At 38.7% G+C, this 14,750-nt stretch overlaps 1 protein-coding gene across 7 annotated transcripts in view; it reads left to right on the top strand.

The window, feature by feature from the left end:
- Window positions 1-14,750, top strand: part of LOC129242847 (serine/arginine repetitive matrix protein 2) — a 38,434-nt gene that overhangs the window by 22,655 nt on the left and 1,029 nt on the right. For 5 of the 7 annotated variants that reach the window (XM_054879723.1, XM_054879724.1, XM_054879722.1 and 2 more), the window contains 6 exons: window positions 1,046-1,193; window positions 5,600-5,661; window positions 5,920-8,125; window positions 9,386-9,621; window positions 9,702-9,836; window positions 14,185-14,283. In XM_054879723.1, coding sequence (XP_054735698.1) covers window positions 1,046-1,193; window positions 5,600-5,661; window positions 5,920-8,125; window positions 9,386-9,621; window positions 9,702-9,836; window positions 14,185-14,283 — 2,886 coding nt within the window. Of the gene's footprint in view, window positions 1-1,045; window positions 1,194-5,599; window positions 5,662-5,919; window positions 8,126-9,385; window positions 9,622-9,701; window positions 9,837-14,184; window positions 14,284-14,428; window positions 14,538-14,750 lie in introns of those variants that run through there. The other 2 variants (XM_054879721.1, XM_054879720.1) reach the window with 2 other exon arrangements.

The following is a 14,750-nucleotide window of genomic DNA, read 5'->3' as shown; positions in this document are numbered from 1 at the left end:
TAATAGTCAGTGAGTCACAAGTGGTGGGTAAATTAGAAATAAGTTTGAAATTCATGTACAGGGTTGCCCATATTCGACGGACCCGACGGATTTCGATGACTCTTTGGGCCCATTCCAATCGACGAGGCTTGTCCGCAGGCAACAATCTTTGCGTCAATTGAATCTTATACGGGAATAAATGCAAATCAATGCGGATAATTCGTTGTAAAGTGGTCCGAGCAATGCCCAATTGCTGAGAACGGCGATTTTTGGATGTCCTTGGCGACGCCTTGGTCGGTTTTGATTTGGCCTCTTTGAAATAGAAAGAGCATCACCAGTCGAAAACTTTTCGTACAAACGTTTAATGGTGTTGTTAGAAGGCGCACTTTTCACATTATTTAATTTTTTATACGCACGTTGAGTTTTCACAATTGACTTCTTTTGTTGAATGTAAATTTCAACACTTTGGGAGCGCTCGAGTGGCTTGTACTATTCCATGGTAAAAATCTGCTTGGACTTACGCTTCCAACGCGGTATGTCATTGAGCGATCTGACGTCTCTGTCAAAAGATACAGGGCTGCCAGATGGGTCCGTCGAATATTGGCAACCCTGTACATACTTCTTAACAGTTATGTTCGAAATTTCGAATTTAAGGTAACATTTCAACAGTATCTGTATAAGCAAAAGAGGGATCATTAATAAATATTTACTTTTCATTTACCTCGCATTTTCTGTTATACTATAAACGATGTAAATACTCTCCCATTGTGTTGAAATAGCAAATGCTAAGAAGGCAAACAAATAACATAAAACTTGCAAATGACCCTCTAAGCATGAAAATGTGGACGGCTCTGGTAGCCAGCAGAAAAACCTCCAATGAAAAGAAGCAACAACTGTTTGAGTAATTTATATTTAATATTTAGCTCTTAATGAAAATACATTTTTTTACAAGACTCTCTAAAAATCCAATATATTGAATTTGACATTCTAAGTATACTGTAAACTAATTTCTAATTTCTTTTAAAATGCCTATTTTACGATCAACATTTTTCCATTCCTCTTGCAGTAAATCGAAGAAGAAGAAGTCGAGAAAACGTAAGTCAAGCGAATCTGATTCCGGTGATTCGGACCATGCCTCTGAGAATGAGAAACCTAGCAGTGATTCGGAGTATGAATCGAAGAAGCAACAACGTAAACGCACCAAAAAGGACAAAGTAAGTTAAATAAAGTCAAATAAAAAGCCGAAAGGCCTTTCTATACTCCGATTAACCTAACCACCACAGTCACTTTTTATAGAACGAAACATTAATTGAATTGTTTTGAAAAACGTATAAAGTATCTTTTATAAACCAATGAAATGATAACAATTTATTTGTATGTACACATATCTATGTTTAAATGAAACGCATGCACTCTATAATTCTAATTCACTTGAATTTTTAAATTTTCCATTCTTCCAAACTACAAACGATTAAAAATGCGCAATTTTTCTCTTGCTTATTTTTTCCTACGATATATACAAACATACTTACGATATAAATGAACGAAAAGCAAAAATCAAAAAAATACATTATAACCTAAAAGTTTAACCAAAAACAAAAACAAACAAAAAATAAAAATCTTGCGAAATAAAAAGGTAAAAGTTTGTCATTGCTTCATATCCGATTGTCATTTTCATTTGATATTACTTAATTTTTAAAGTATATTTATTTTTTAATATTGTTTATACAACATTTTATTGATTTAAATTGCACTACAATTGCACTAAAGCACCTTTTCAAAAGCTCTCTGCGAACAATCATATGCGAATAAGCTCTTCGAAGCGAATTGCGCTTTAATAGCAGATTAGTTGAGGCGCAATTAAATAGAACCAAAGAGCCCAATAGGGACTATATTAGTTACTTTCTCACCTAGTCCCATCTAAAAACAAAAGAAAATAGGTTAGGTTAGGTTAGGCAGAAGAGACCATTTTGGTCCATAGCGATACCAGATCAGAGTCCAATTTAGCGAAAAAATGCATCACTCAAGATGCGCGTACTTTTCGCGAATTTTAGGAGTGGCTTAAGCTCCAGTTCAGCGATCGATTCTAGCTTTTCAAAGCTGTAAGCACCCAGGTAGCATAGTCTAGTTTTCTAGAGAGAGCCGGACAGCGGCATAGAAGTTGCTCTAAGGTTTCTCTTGTATCCGGCTCATTACATTTCCTGCAAACGCCATTAATGGTTAAATTTAGCTTGTAAGCGTGTGCTGCCAACTAGGCAGTGCCCTGTTAGAAGAAGGACTCTAAACATTCCAAATGGTTTTTGAGTTTGTAAGTTCTTTCGCCCTATTCAGACAAACTTGTTTGAATTATTTTGAATTTGTTGTTTGATAGCGAAAATGTTTGAAGATGTGAAGTTACAATGTTGCATTGAATTTAGAGCTTTGAGGCATAAAACATTCACAAAAATTGTTGACACTACTTGGTCGTATTTGGACAGTACTTGGCCCGGGTTACGCAGAACTTACTGTTGTAGTTGTAGCAGCAATACTAAACCCTGTCACTACAATGTAAATCCCCGCCGTCTTTGTTTCCCTCATCTAACGGTAGGCCCAGGAAACTTGCTGTTTCGACAGGTTGGGTCCAGTGGGAGAGTGGTGTTAGATGAGTGGGTTTGATGGGGCATGGGAAAATGTGGTTAGTATCGTGCAGGGTGCCTTCACATGCTGGACATATCGCACTTGTTACGTTAAAGCGTAACAACTCAAAAAGAAAAGGAAAAGAGTAACCACTCAAAAATTTGTTATTTTAGCGCAACTACTAAACAAATAAGAATGAAACAACCGTTATATTGTTTTTAATGATATTTTCGTGCTATTACATATTTTATTTCTTGTAATACCTATATTATTAATATTTACGGAAACAGTTTTTCGTCTCTACTGAAAATGTTCAGATTTTGAGTTGTTACGCTTTAACGTAACAAGTGCGATATGTTTGATATGAACGTGGTCAATTCTGAATAAGTAGCAGTTTAGGCTGCTACAGTATGCAGAACGGAATTGTGCCTTGGTTGCGCAGATCTCTCGGGGTAGCTGGAGCTCTTCATCTATTGCGGATGGTGGTTGGACTTCAATTACGGCATTCGGAGGTCGGGAGCTTAAGGAGGTGGTAAGGGTCTCCCGATGAATGTCCGGCGGCCGCCGTAGCCGAATGGGTTGGTGCGTGATTACCATTCGGAATTCACAGAGAGGTCGTTGGTTAGAATCTCGGTGAAAGCAAAATTAATAAAAACATTTTTCTAATAGCGGTCGCCCCTTGGCAGGCAATGGCAAACCTCTGAGTGTATTTCTGCCATGAAAAAGCTCCTCATAAAAACATCTGCCGTTCGGAGTCGACTTGAAACTGTAGGTCCCTCCATTTGTGAAACAACATCAAGACGCACACCACAAATAGGAGGAGGAGCTCGGCCAAACACCTAACAGAAGTGTACGCGCCAATTATTATTATTTTTTTTTTTTTAACACTGTCCGGTCCAGTAGTTGTCGGTTCTTTTTGTTCTGGATCTCGTCAGCGTGGTTGAAGAGGTGCCTTTTGACGTGCCTGGTGCCTACGTTTGGGTGAAACCTGCGGTAGCACCCTAACAGAAACTGTTTGCTGAGCAGTTTGTTGTGCTCCTTTACAGGTAGCATCTGTGCCTCGTTGTGTAGGTTTTGTAGTGGGGACAACAGAACAGAATCGACTGCCAAATGAATAGTATCCATTCGATCAGCTCGATCTAAAGTAAGCATTGCCGAAGTTAGTGAGACCGTTGATCAGATGGCTTCCCCCTTCCACCATTCTGCTTAGCAATTCAGACTATTAAAAGCATTTTAAGTCAGTGCGACTGTGAGTGGCGCTATTCTTGTAAATTTAGCTGGCGAAAGCATAGTTTCTGATGCCATTCATTGGAGGAATTAAACCGACACTATAACAAGCTGTCATCGAAAATTTTGGAAGGCGAATCCATTAAAAATGGTATCGGTAGATTAGATTATTTGTTTTTTTTTCTTTCACAGAATTCATTCTTTGTTTTTTACTTCGCCAATACTTTGCCGAGAAAATCAAACGTACAAAACATTGTTGTTGGTCTAGTGCCACCACCTTTAATGAATGCGCCTTGAAATTTTGTAATTAAATTTGATCATCAGAAAGTGCTTTTTAGTAAAATTTTATTTATTTATTGAATTAATCAAAAGTGGAAAATTCCCCGAACTTTAAAAACGTTGTGCTACTCCATTGTCCGCTTATTTTCTCAAAGTGATTTAAATTAAGCAAAAAGGTATGTGAGTGAAAGATGGGATACATACATATAAAAATTTGAAATTATTAAATTTGAAAAAAAAAGCGAACCAACAAAACCAACGAAACACTTAAGCTAAAAAGCCCATGGTATTTAAAGCGCTGGACAGTAAAAGGGTAGATATTCAAGGAGGAAAGGAGAGAAGTAACAGGGAGAAAGAGATGGGATAGAATATAAAAATTACTGACTTAATATGGTAGTTGTATGCAAATTTACATACATATATGCATATTTTGACTTATCCAAGGTAGACGAAATGGTTGAAGTGCCAATTTGGCACTCCTCAAGTAGCACTAAAGCGCCGTTTTGATAAATTGACTTTAATTTTCACTTTGCAAAATGGGCTTTTATACGTGAAAATACTGTACTTTTGTACTAGCACATCCTTCATTAATTTCGTAAGGTTGAAGGGTGTATGGGCTTACTACTCATACAAATTTCTCAAATTCTTGTTTATAAAACTAAGTTTCTATGTGAGGCTGCAGTGATTATAAGAAAAGTTCTATTAAAATTAACTTTTACCCGCTCGACTCATTTGTTGTTAGAGCAGGCCGTGTAATATTGTAGAAATATGCGGGTGCAAAATACATTTTAATCTAATTTTACTCATCTAATTTTGAACCATCATTCGCACTTTTATTTTCGAATACTTTAGTTACCTTAAATTTTATACCATTTCAATAAATATAAAGTCTACATCTACTGTTTTCTAGTTGTGTACACATTTACATAAAGATTTTATTATTAAGAAAAAAAGCAGAAATTTACAATTTTTGTTTATTAAAAACCCTTGGCGCTTCATTGAATAGGATAGCTTTCGCAAGGCTCTCTTGTAGTTTTGTAAGTATTTTTATTTAGACTGTTTTGTTGTCTTAAAACATCCTAGCATAGAGACTATGTATTTAAAAACAACAACAATAAACCGTATTAGCAAATTGTTAATGAAACGAAGTGTTCTTTTCAAATAACTGTGAATGTTTGTTGTAAACAGACGACCGACTGTGATGTTGCACGACAAAAACAGCTAACCTCCTACTTACTTATGTATGTACGTAAGCCATCAGTGCACGTCACAGCCAAACAAATGTACTATATTCTGCGACACGTTTTTAAAAAAGTATTTTTGTGAGCCAATTTTAAATTTCCTAGTTTTAAGCTCCAATTCATGCATTGAGAGTTGTAAAAGCAGTTATTAAATACAAACTCAGTAATTTATTACACTAGTGCAAATAATTTTGAACACGCACAGGCAAACCAGACTCTAATAAAAGATTTTCTATTCCTAATTATTCTTTATGCAGAAGAAACGCGATAAGAAGAAGAAGAAGGAACGCACTAGAGCATTAGATAAGTCGCGCTCAAGGTAAGAAATTATTTACACAATCATTTGCTCTTATTGTGAATTTCTTATGAACGAATTATTCCTACATCATACAATGCCGTACAAAAATTAGCCAATTCCCTTTTGTATGGTTTTGTTATTTGCGGGAATAATTTGTAAACTAGAATTCACTTTAACGCCTCCTAAAATATTATAGTTGCTTGCGTGCACTATGCAACATATATATTTATTTACGCCACCCTTTTCGAACACAGCGAATTCACAAATCCTCTATTCTAGATCTCCTGATCGTTTTGTTAAGGATGACCGAAAGCGTACCGAAGAAAGATCATCAAGAAGAGGCGATCGCAACTCCGCACGGAGTCCATCTAAATCCGCCACAAGAAAATCACTCGATCGCAGATCTTCTGAACGCCTTGGTAGGGAAGACCGACGGCGTCGTGATGAAAGATCGAAGCAAAACGACAATCACTCTCCGCGGAATGTATCTAAATCTTCCGCCAGAAATCCTTTCCGTAGTCGCTCACGTGAACGTGAAACACAGCGTCGTTCGCCCCAAACCTCGCACCGTCGTAATACATCAACGGAAAGCCGAAGCCGAGAGTATTCAAGAGAACGACATCGAGGCGACGAGCGTGATCGTCATGATAAATCCGTAGAACGTCGTAGAGAAATTTCTGCGGATCGTAACGCACGGCGAAGGAAGCGGCCACGATCAATATCACGTGACGGACGTGGTGGCGCCTCGCTGTCACGTCAAGCGAACGCCTCACGCACTCGTTCACGCTCACGTTCAAAATCTGTGCGTCGCAATAATCGAAGGCGATCGCCTTCCTCAACTTTTGTTGATAATTTGCGTAAACGTACGATTACACCAACAGTACCACCTCGAAAGGGTGTCGCGGCGTCTGTCTCTCCGACGCGTTCTGATTCTAGCACAAGAAAGAATCCCTTCAATCCTTTTAAAGTTGATGTACCTCCGCTTGCCGGGTCTGGGTCCATAAGTGAAGTGCGACCTGGAGCAAACCCATTTAAGAATAGCGTGGATACAGCCAAACCTGTAAAGATGTCAAGCCGTACTCGATCACCGTCAGCAGCAAGCAGCAGTCTCAGTCGAGCTGGTAAAGGAAGATCACGTTCAAAGAAGGAGGATATAACGCGCATAAGTCGAGATAAATCGCACTTGAATGAACGATCATCTTCAGTGCGGTCATCACGTTCAAATAGGGATGATGGAGTGAAGAAAAACGAAAAGCAATATAACAGAGAGCGTTCGCGTGAATGCAGAATGTCGCCTGTTCAGCGCCGCTCAGCGCATCGGGCAGAGTCTGAATTTAGGAAAGAACAATCACGTGAGCGTAAAACTGCTAAAGCTCGTCAACGTTCGGGTTCTCGTTCTATGCGGAATTCCAAAGAACGAGAACTTTCACATGCTCATGAAAAATCATCCTTGTCTCGACGTTCTACATCTCGCGCTGACCGCGAAGTTGAGAAACGGAGAAAGGTTTCCCGTGAGCGATCTTCCGAACTACGTCTCGTCCGTGAAATAACGGAAAGGGAGCGATCGCGCGAACGGCGAGTAATGCGTGATAATCGATCCGAACGCCGAAGATCTAGAGAACAACACGTTGACTCAACACGCGCATCATCACAGAAATTATCTCCAGCACGACGCCGTCGTTCACACTCTCCGCTAGCAGCGACAGCAAATAAAGGCGCTGCCTCTCCAACGCGTTCACCAACTAGAAAACGTTCAAGAAACGTTGCTTCTCCGCCATCCAAATTCCGTGAAGAAATTGAAACTGCGCCTCTACGTCGTTCGCCATCACGTAATTCTTCGGAACTAAGTTACTCGCCGGCACAACGTAATCCTGAGCGTTACCGCGACATTCTTGAAGCAAAAGAAAAAGGTAAAGGTAAGGAAAAGCCAGTGATATTAGAACAGGAATCGAAAAAGCGCAATGCTGAAGTCGAAGCATTGCCGCATGATGCACATAAAGTACGAAACGTGCCCGAAGACTCGGCAACTAACGATCCAGAAAACCGTGAACGAAGTGGACGAATCAAAGAGCGTGCAACGAGCAACAGTAGCCATACACAGGCTATGGAACGTGATCGAGATCTAGACCGTGATAGTCAACGTGATGCCGATCGAAATGGTCGTCCACGCAGTAAAGAAAAACGGACCAGGGAACACAAACGCGAACGCGAGACTCGAGACGCCTGTAGTACTAAACGCGCTAAGCCTATATCGGGACCAGTGGTGCGTTTGCAAGGGCAAAGTGAGGATGAAAATGATGCAGACGATCGCACCGAAAAGGTGTCTGCCTCACTCGACGAATTCCAAGAAACAAGACGAGGACGGGAACTAAAAGACTTAGAAATGCTGGAACAGCTAAAAACGGATATAGCCGCCAAGGCAAAGGAAAAATTGAAGTCGATTGAGAAAATGAACACTGGCCAAGGAGGAAGCATTGGTAGTGAAGTAAGTGAAAAAAATAACAATGAACAGCAGCGATATAGACGCGGCGGTATTCGAAATTCGTTGAACGAATTTCTTGCTGCCAATAATGTGGCCGGGGGAGTAGTTGGAGTAGCTGTAAATACTAATAGAAATAACAACAGTAATCATAACCTTAAAAATAATAGCAACAACATTAGCAGTAGTACTAACAATAATCATTCAGTAGCGAAATCAAGGGAAGATGTGTCTAATGTAGATACGACGCCGCCAATGGCTGCGATTTACCCCCAACCGTTGGACGTGCAAATGGCAAATGACGTTCTGTCTCAATCTGAAACAGCAAGTGATTTGAAAATAGAAACCGAAAAAGAAAAAAATAAAACAAAAGCACAAACGCTAGAGCAGTGCAAGGACACTACGCAGACTGATTGCAAAGACCCAAGTGCAGCAAACGGTCTTGCGGCAAAAAGTCCAACATTACCAAGCCGTGATAATCCAAACACGAACGCGCGAAATGTAACTACAACTATCAGCCGTCAACAAATGCCATTGCGTCGGGGGGCACGTCGTTCTACACCGCCACAACTTATTCTGCATCCTCGGAAATCGCATCACAGAGTTAAAATCAATACACCAAGTGGCGGTGTTTCGCTCATTAACGCGCCTATTTCGTCGGGCCCCTCTTCCAACTACATGCATTATGGCGGATCCACCAATCCTGCTAATGCAGCCGCCGGTTCTTTTATGCGTCAATCGTTAAGTCGGGTTAATCACCATCACCACCACAATAATCCTCCACTGATACCCCATGCTCCCCACGCGTTTAATCCGTTATTAAGTAAGCACTTTAACAGCGGTATCAACAGTTTGAATAATAACACAATGCTAATCAGTCGCCGCGAACATCACCATCGCTGTTCGATTGGTTTAAATACTAGCGTCAATGCTCAATTCTCTTCAACTAATTTCTCTAATAATAGCTTACTACTAACACCCAATAACAGCCATCACGCTCACCACCATCATTCGCACCAGCATCAGCATGGCTCCAATGCTTCTATTATAACCGATCAATTTCTAATCGCCGCCTCATTGGCGACAGTGACGGGCGGTGGTAGTGGTGGTGGTCATCATGCTCGTGTTCACCATCACGAGCTGGGTTTGAGTGCGGCTCAACATCATGGCTACAATTCAGCAGCAGTCGCTGCTGCTTCTAATTTAAGCTATCATCACCACCATCATCACCACCAACATTCGAATAAACCGAAAATTATAATAAAGCCTTTTAAAATTAACGATCCACAGCCTCTGGTGGCGGCTCTAGCCGATAGTACACTCGTCGATACAATCGTCTCCAAGGTATCAACAGCTACAGTGGCGGCAGCAGAAAGTGCAGCACGTCGAAGTCGCAGCCGTTCACGGCGTAGCCGAAGCCGCAGCCGCAGTCGCCCACGACGCGAGGGAGGTGCTGCAGGAGGAACAAACCGTCGGCATTCCACCAGCCGTTCGCGTTCATCGTGAGTTATAAAAATTGTGAATGAAAATACACAAATATTTTTGTAATTAAAATGGTTTCCTTACATTCATTCACACACAGGCATTATTCGTCGTCGAGCAGTCGCAGCCACACCCGTACTCGCAGTCATAGCCATCGAAGTTCACGTTCTCGCACACATTCACATTCTTCGCATTCGAGCTGTTCGACGCGAAGTAGTTCACGAAGCTCATCAAGGTATTTATTTCATAAAAAATAACCATTAGCGTAATTTTACATGGCTAGATAATGGAACTGATCCGCTTGTTATTTCTCGTAAATTCATATTTCGCAGTTTTGTTTTTGCGAAAAAATTTATAGAATATGACACGAATATGTGCTTGTACGATTATAAAGGGTCTCTCAATACACGCGCCTCTTCGACCAGGTTTTGGACAGCAAGTCTTACCTAAATCCGTTTTGGCTATTTCAGTTTGACTTTGGAGAGCTGGTTGCTGCATTTTTCTTCACTTGACGCAGTAACCATCGACACTCTTTCTCTGTGACAGTTTTATTTGAACCCTGTCGTTCCTTATTAACCACACGATTTAATGCATAAGGCGTTCAATAATGTGCTAAACTGTACCACGAACTTAAATGTACAATTTCAGTTATTTTACGAAGCGACATTCCTTTATTGAAATGCTCCAACACCAACTCACGCTTTTCTTTATGTCAAACCCACACAACAAATTTTCGCATGCTTTTTTATATTACTCGAATGGAAGCTGTTGTAGGGTCACGCTTTGGATAATTCATATTAAAGTGATAAGCTAACAGAAAGATTTAAACTTAAACATTATTTTGAACTTCAAAGCAATTTGCTTGCTATAGATCGCTAACACAAAATTTGGGCTATTGAATACTAAAATGGTTCTAGAAATTTTCGAGATTTAACTTACGAAACCATTTGTCAAACTACATCAACACACGCCACAAATTAGAAAAGGAACTCGGCCGCAACCCCAATAAATAGCGTAGCGCCAATTATTCATATAGAGTCTTTCAGAAAACGCGTCTTTATGTTTTAAAATAAAAGATGTAAACATTTAGATTCTTTCTCAGGTTTCACTATTTTTATTCAAAATATGGCCTTTAATAATTATATGTGAAAAATTACATAATTTAAATGCCCGCCATGACACGTCTACTGGCTGTCATAGGATAATTAAAATGTTCAAAGACTCGGTCAATCATAACCGGTTCCTAAGCGAATTACACTTCCTTCGCTGTCGTGAAAGAAAATGGAGAGCCTATATCGTATGGACTACTACTTCCGTTTTGTTCAATTTTCACCGCTGAAGCAACAGCAGTCTCTACGTCATGCAGTATTCGTCAAAATCGACGGGGAAATACATCATATGCACAGACGGCATGCCCTGTTTTCAGGCCATAACGAACTATAATAACTTCAATCACATTATTGCAACCATAAGAAATATCCTGATTTCTCACCCTCATAAAATCAGAATCATGTGGGTGCCAGGGCATTCGAACATCAACGGTGATACAATCGCTGATAATACTGCCAAGGATATGAGCATTACTCCTACTATCACATCAAATCTTTTATGTAAAAATGATGTTTATCGACTTATAAACCAGCATAGGCAAACCAAACTACTAGCTGACTGGTTTCACTTAGCCACCATTACCCCAGAATGAATCCTAATCGTACTAAACCAACTTATCTATCATCCTCCCCATCTAACTATACTACGCCATATACTCGCCTACGTATTGGTCACAGTGTAATCACTAATGCATATCTACTGCAAGGGCGCCAACCAAGCCTGTGTCCATTTTGTAATACTCCAGTCAGTATCCTGCACTTGTTAGCCTTTTGCCCTGGACTAGATAGACAAAGACAGCAGAATTATGACGGTCATGATGCACTATCGCTACTAATTAACCCTTCCGATTCCAACATTTCGAAAATCTATAAATTTCTGAAGTACTCCGACCTTCTACGACGTATATAAGCCAGAAATACTTCACCAGCCAGCTGAAAGCATCCGTTGCTAGCGCTGCGTTATCTTGTTGTTTATTTAGCAGTTCTATTGTTAGTTAAGCTTTTAAAAAATAAAATATTTTAGTTTTTAAAAAACCCCTGACTGGTCTGCCAGTCCTTTTTCTATCCTCAACACAATCAGTTTCCTGAAATTTGTTCACCAACCATTGAATTGTCGACTCATTCGGACGATTACTTCCAAAATCACAAAGTTCGCCATATGTTTTTCTTAAATATCGACAATTTCCATAATAAGTTTCAAAAATTCTATCGTGTAAAATTGTACATCTGTCTACTTGGCAAATGTCGAAGATGACATAAAAAATGTCTTGGAATTATTTACTACTGACATCTAGGCATCACTTTTGAAAGACCCTTTATATGGTAACATTTTTGGTTGTAAATGGCTGTTTATTGCTTCGAAAATTTGAAAACTGATTTCAAATCTTTTAAGGGGGCAGCTCATTCAGCTCTTTTTTGGTTTTTGCTTTTCAATGTTTTGAGCTTAATGGGTTAGGGGTAGTCAGAGGCCCGAAGAAATGAAATCATTTTTTTTGTTAGGCAATGGATTTATTTTACAAAAATAAGAACATAGCACTAATACTCATGTTTCGACTTGACTTTAGCAAAATTTCACAAAAAACAAAAATTAATAATTGTAAAAGTTATCGCTGTTTGAGTAGAGCCCGTTTCTGCAGAATCCCTTGTGGTGATCATCACAAGTCCTTGGAGGTTCATCTAAAGTCCATCGGACAAGAGAAATTAGTTTTATTAATGGGTAATCTTGTGTCTGATCGAAGCTTTTTTATGTTTTTTTTTTCAAAATTTACAATATGGCGGCCTCAGGAAAAAAAATCCTTCGATCAGGCACGAGTTTCTTATGTTTATCAAAAGCAGTATACATTTTATTGAAATCTACCACCCAGTTATCAAGTTACAGTGATCACCAGTTCAAAAAACATAGTTTTGAGAAAAACGTATTTAAAGTTTTGCTATCGCTTGCCGGAGCGCCCGAGCACCCTTTGTTAATTATTGAATAACTCGAAAAATATTTGTCGGATTCACTTCAAACACACAAATTTTTTTCACACAATATTTTTAAGATATTATACTTTAAGAAGATGCGAAAAAAATCCAGGATTTGGAAAATTCTGACTACCCCTTAATAGAAAGTCTAAAAAGTTCCGATAAAGTCAGTGAAGAAATGAGCGTCGAACGCAAGACAAGAAAGAACGAAAAATTTTATCGCGCTTTTCTCGCAATACGTTTTTTCCACCCTGTCGAATATAACTCAAAAAGTAATCAAGATATCAACTTAAAATTTTGCAAGGATATTCTTTAACATATTGGCCTTTGCATGCACCTCAAATTTTATATTAATTATCACTAAAAATATTGTTTTGATCAATTTGTTTATTAAGAAGTGTATTTTTTTTCACTTAAAAATTTTTTTTTTTTTTGTTAAGGGGAGCCTGCTTTAGAGGCTTTAAAAAATCGATTTTTTCGTGGATTTTTTTTGAAAAGGAAAGAAATATTCGATTGAAACGAAACTTTCAGGTTTTATTGTTATATATTTCAACAGTCTTCTCAAATTTTTTCATTAAAATATATGTCATATTATGCCTGGTACAAGCATTTTGCCGAGGCGCGTCGAGTGTGCATGTGTCGTGCGGCGGGAAAGATACAGGTCGCATTTTTCATCTGAAACCAAAAACCCATTTTAGTATAGTATAGCTTCTAGTTAAACCAAGAAAATTAAACAAAAAGTGAGAAATTCAATAATTTTTCGCTAATTAAAAAAAAAAATCATTTTTTTGGAAAAACGAACTCACTTTAGATTGTTTAAAAAGTGGGTTAATCATAACTTTCTTAAGGTTTTTTAGGTTCAACTAGAAGAGAATTTAATTCCGAATACAATCAATGTAATCTCGTTTCGATAGGACGTTTAACTTTTTCCCTATCTTTTCCGCCAACTAGGAAAAATCGTAAAAATAAAAAACAGAGAAATCGCACTTGGAGCGATCCGGCCGCTCGTATACCTGCTCGACGCTTGCTCACAATTTCTTCTGTAACTCCGAAAATATTTTGAATTTGCTTCTGAAATTTAGAGGGCACATTCTTAGATAGTTTGGGAAGACATTTATGCAAAAAAAAATCGATTTTTTGAAGCCTCTAAAGCAGGCTCCCCCCTTAAAGCGAAATAACTTATTTCAGTAAAAAAAATTTGTCTGGTTGATTTCAGTTGATAACAAGAGGCTGTATATTCCACGGCGCAAATCAAAGCAGCCACGTTTGAACAGCTGTAGCGCCGCCATTAAAATTTTTTTTTTTTTAATTTTGTATATTCATTTAAGCATGAATATTAATATGTAATTTATTTTAAGATAAAAAATACTCTCAGTTGTTCACAAAAAAATGCTTGAAAAACTCGTTGTCTGGATGAGCTGCCTGCCCCCCTTAAACTTTAAATTTTGAACTACTTAAGAACTACTCGTATAAACTTAATTTTATAAACCACTTTCTGTAAAATTGCAGCTCCGGCAGTTCCGGTTCCTCACGTACTGGCTCGCGATCACCATCGATTCCGCGAAGACGCGGGTCGCCCAGCTTTCTAGACCGCCGACGCATAACCAGGTACTTAAGCCAAAAGTCTCATGTGTAAATTACTTTCCTATAAAACTTTTGTTCCAAATTGCACATTAATTTGATTATATCTTATTATTATTAGTTTCTTTTTATTACATATTTTGTATATTTTTTTTTTTATTTTTTTTTGTAGCAGAGGACGCGAACAAACTCGCGAACGCCGCAGGCGTTAGGCTTGGATGCATATAAATATAAATATAAATAAACACAATTAAACTATTAAATTTTATTTCATTAATTTAGCTCAGTTGAATTCGTTTAGATTTTGATTTTACAGATTTCACTGTTAATTTGAGTGGAAGCCCCAGAGTATTGCATTTGCTTGCTAGCCCATTGTGAGTCCCTAGCAATTTAAGCACATTCAACTTCTACCGCTTCGCCGTTTAAGTTACCGCACTTCTGAGCGCTTAATACAAACATGGAAATATACATTGCACTTTTTCCTAACACACATT

The sequence above is a fragment of the Anastrepha obliqua genome, chromosome 3 (assembly GCF_027943255.1).
Source record: "Anastrepha obliqua isolate idAnaObli1 chromosome 3, idAnaObli1_1.0, whole genome shotgun sequence".
In the NCBI taxonomy this organism is placed as follows: domain Eukaryota; kingdom Metazoa; phylum Arthropoda; class Insecta; order Diptera; family Tephritidae; genus Anastrepha; species Anastrepha obliqua.
Note: the sequence above shows the minus strand (reverse complement) of the source record. Positions and strands in the feature narration are given on the sequence as shown.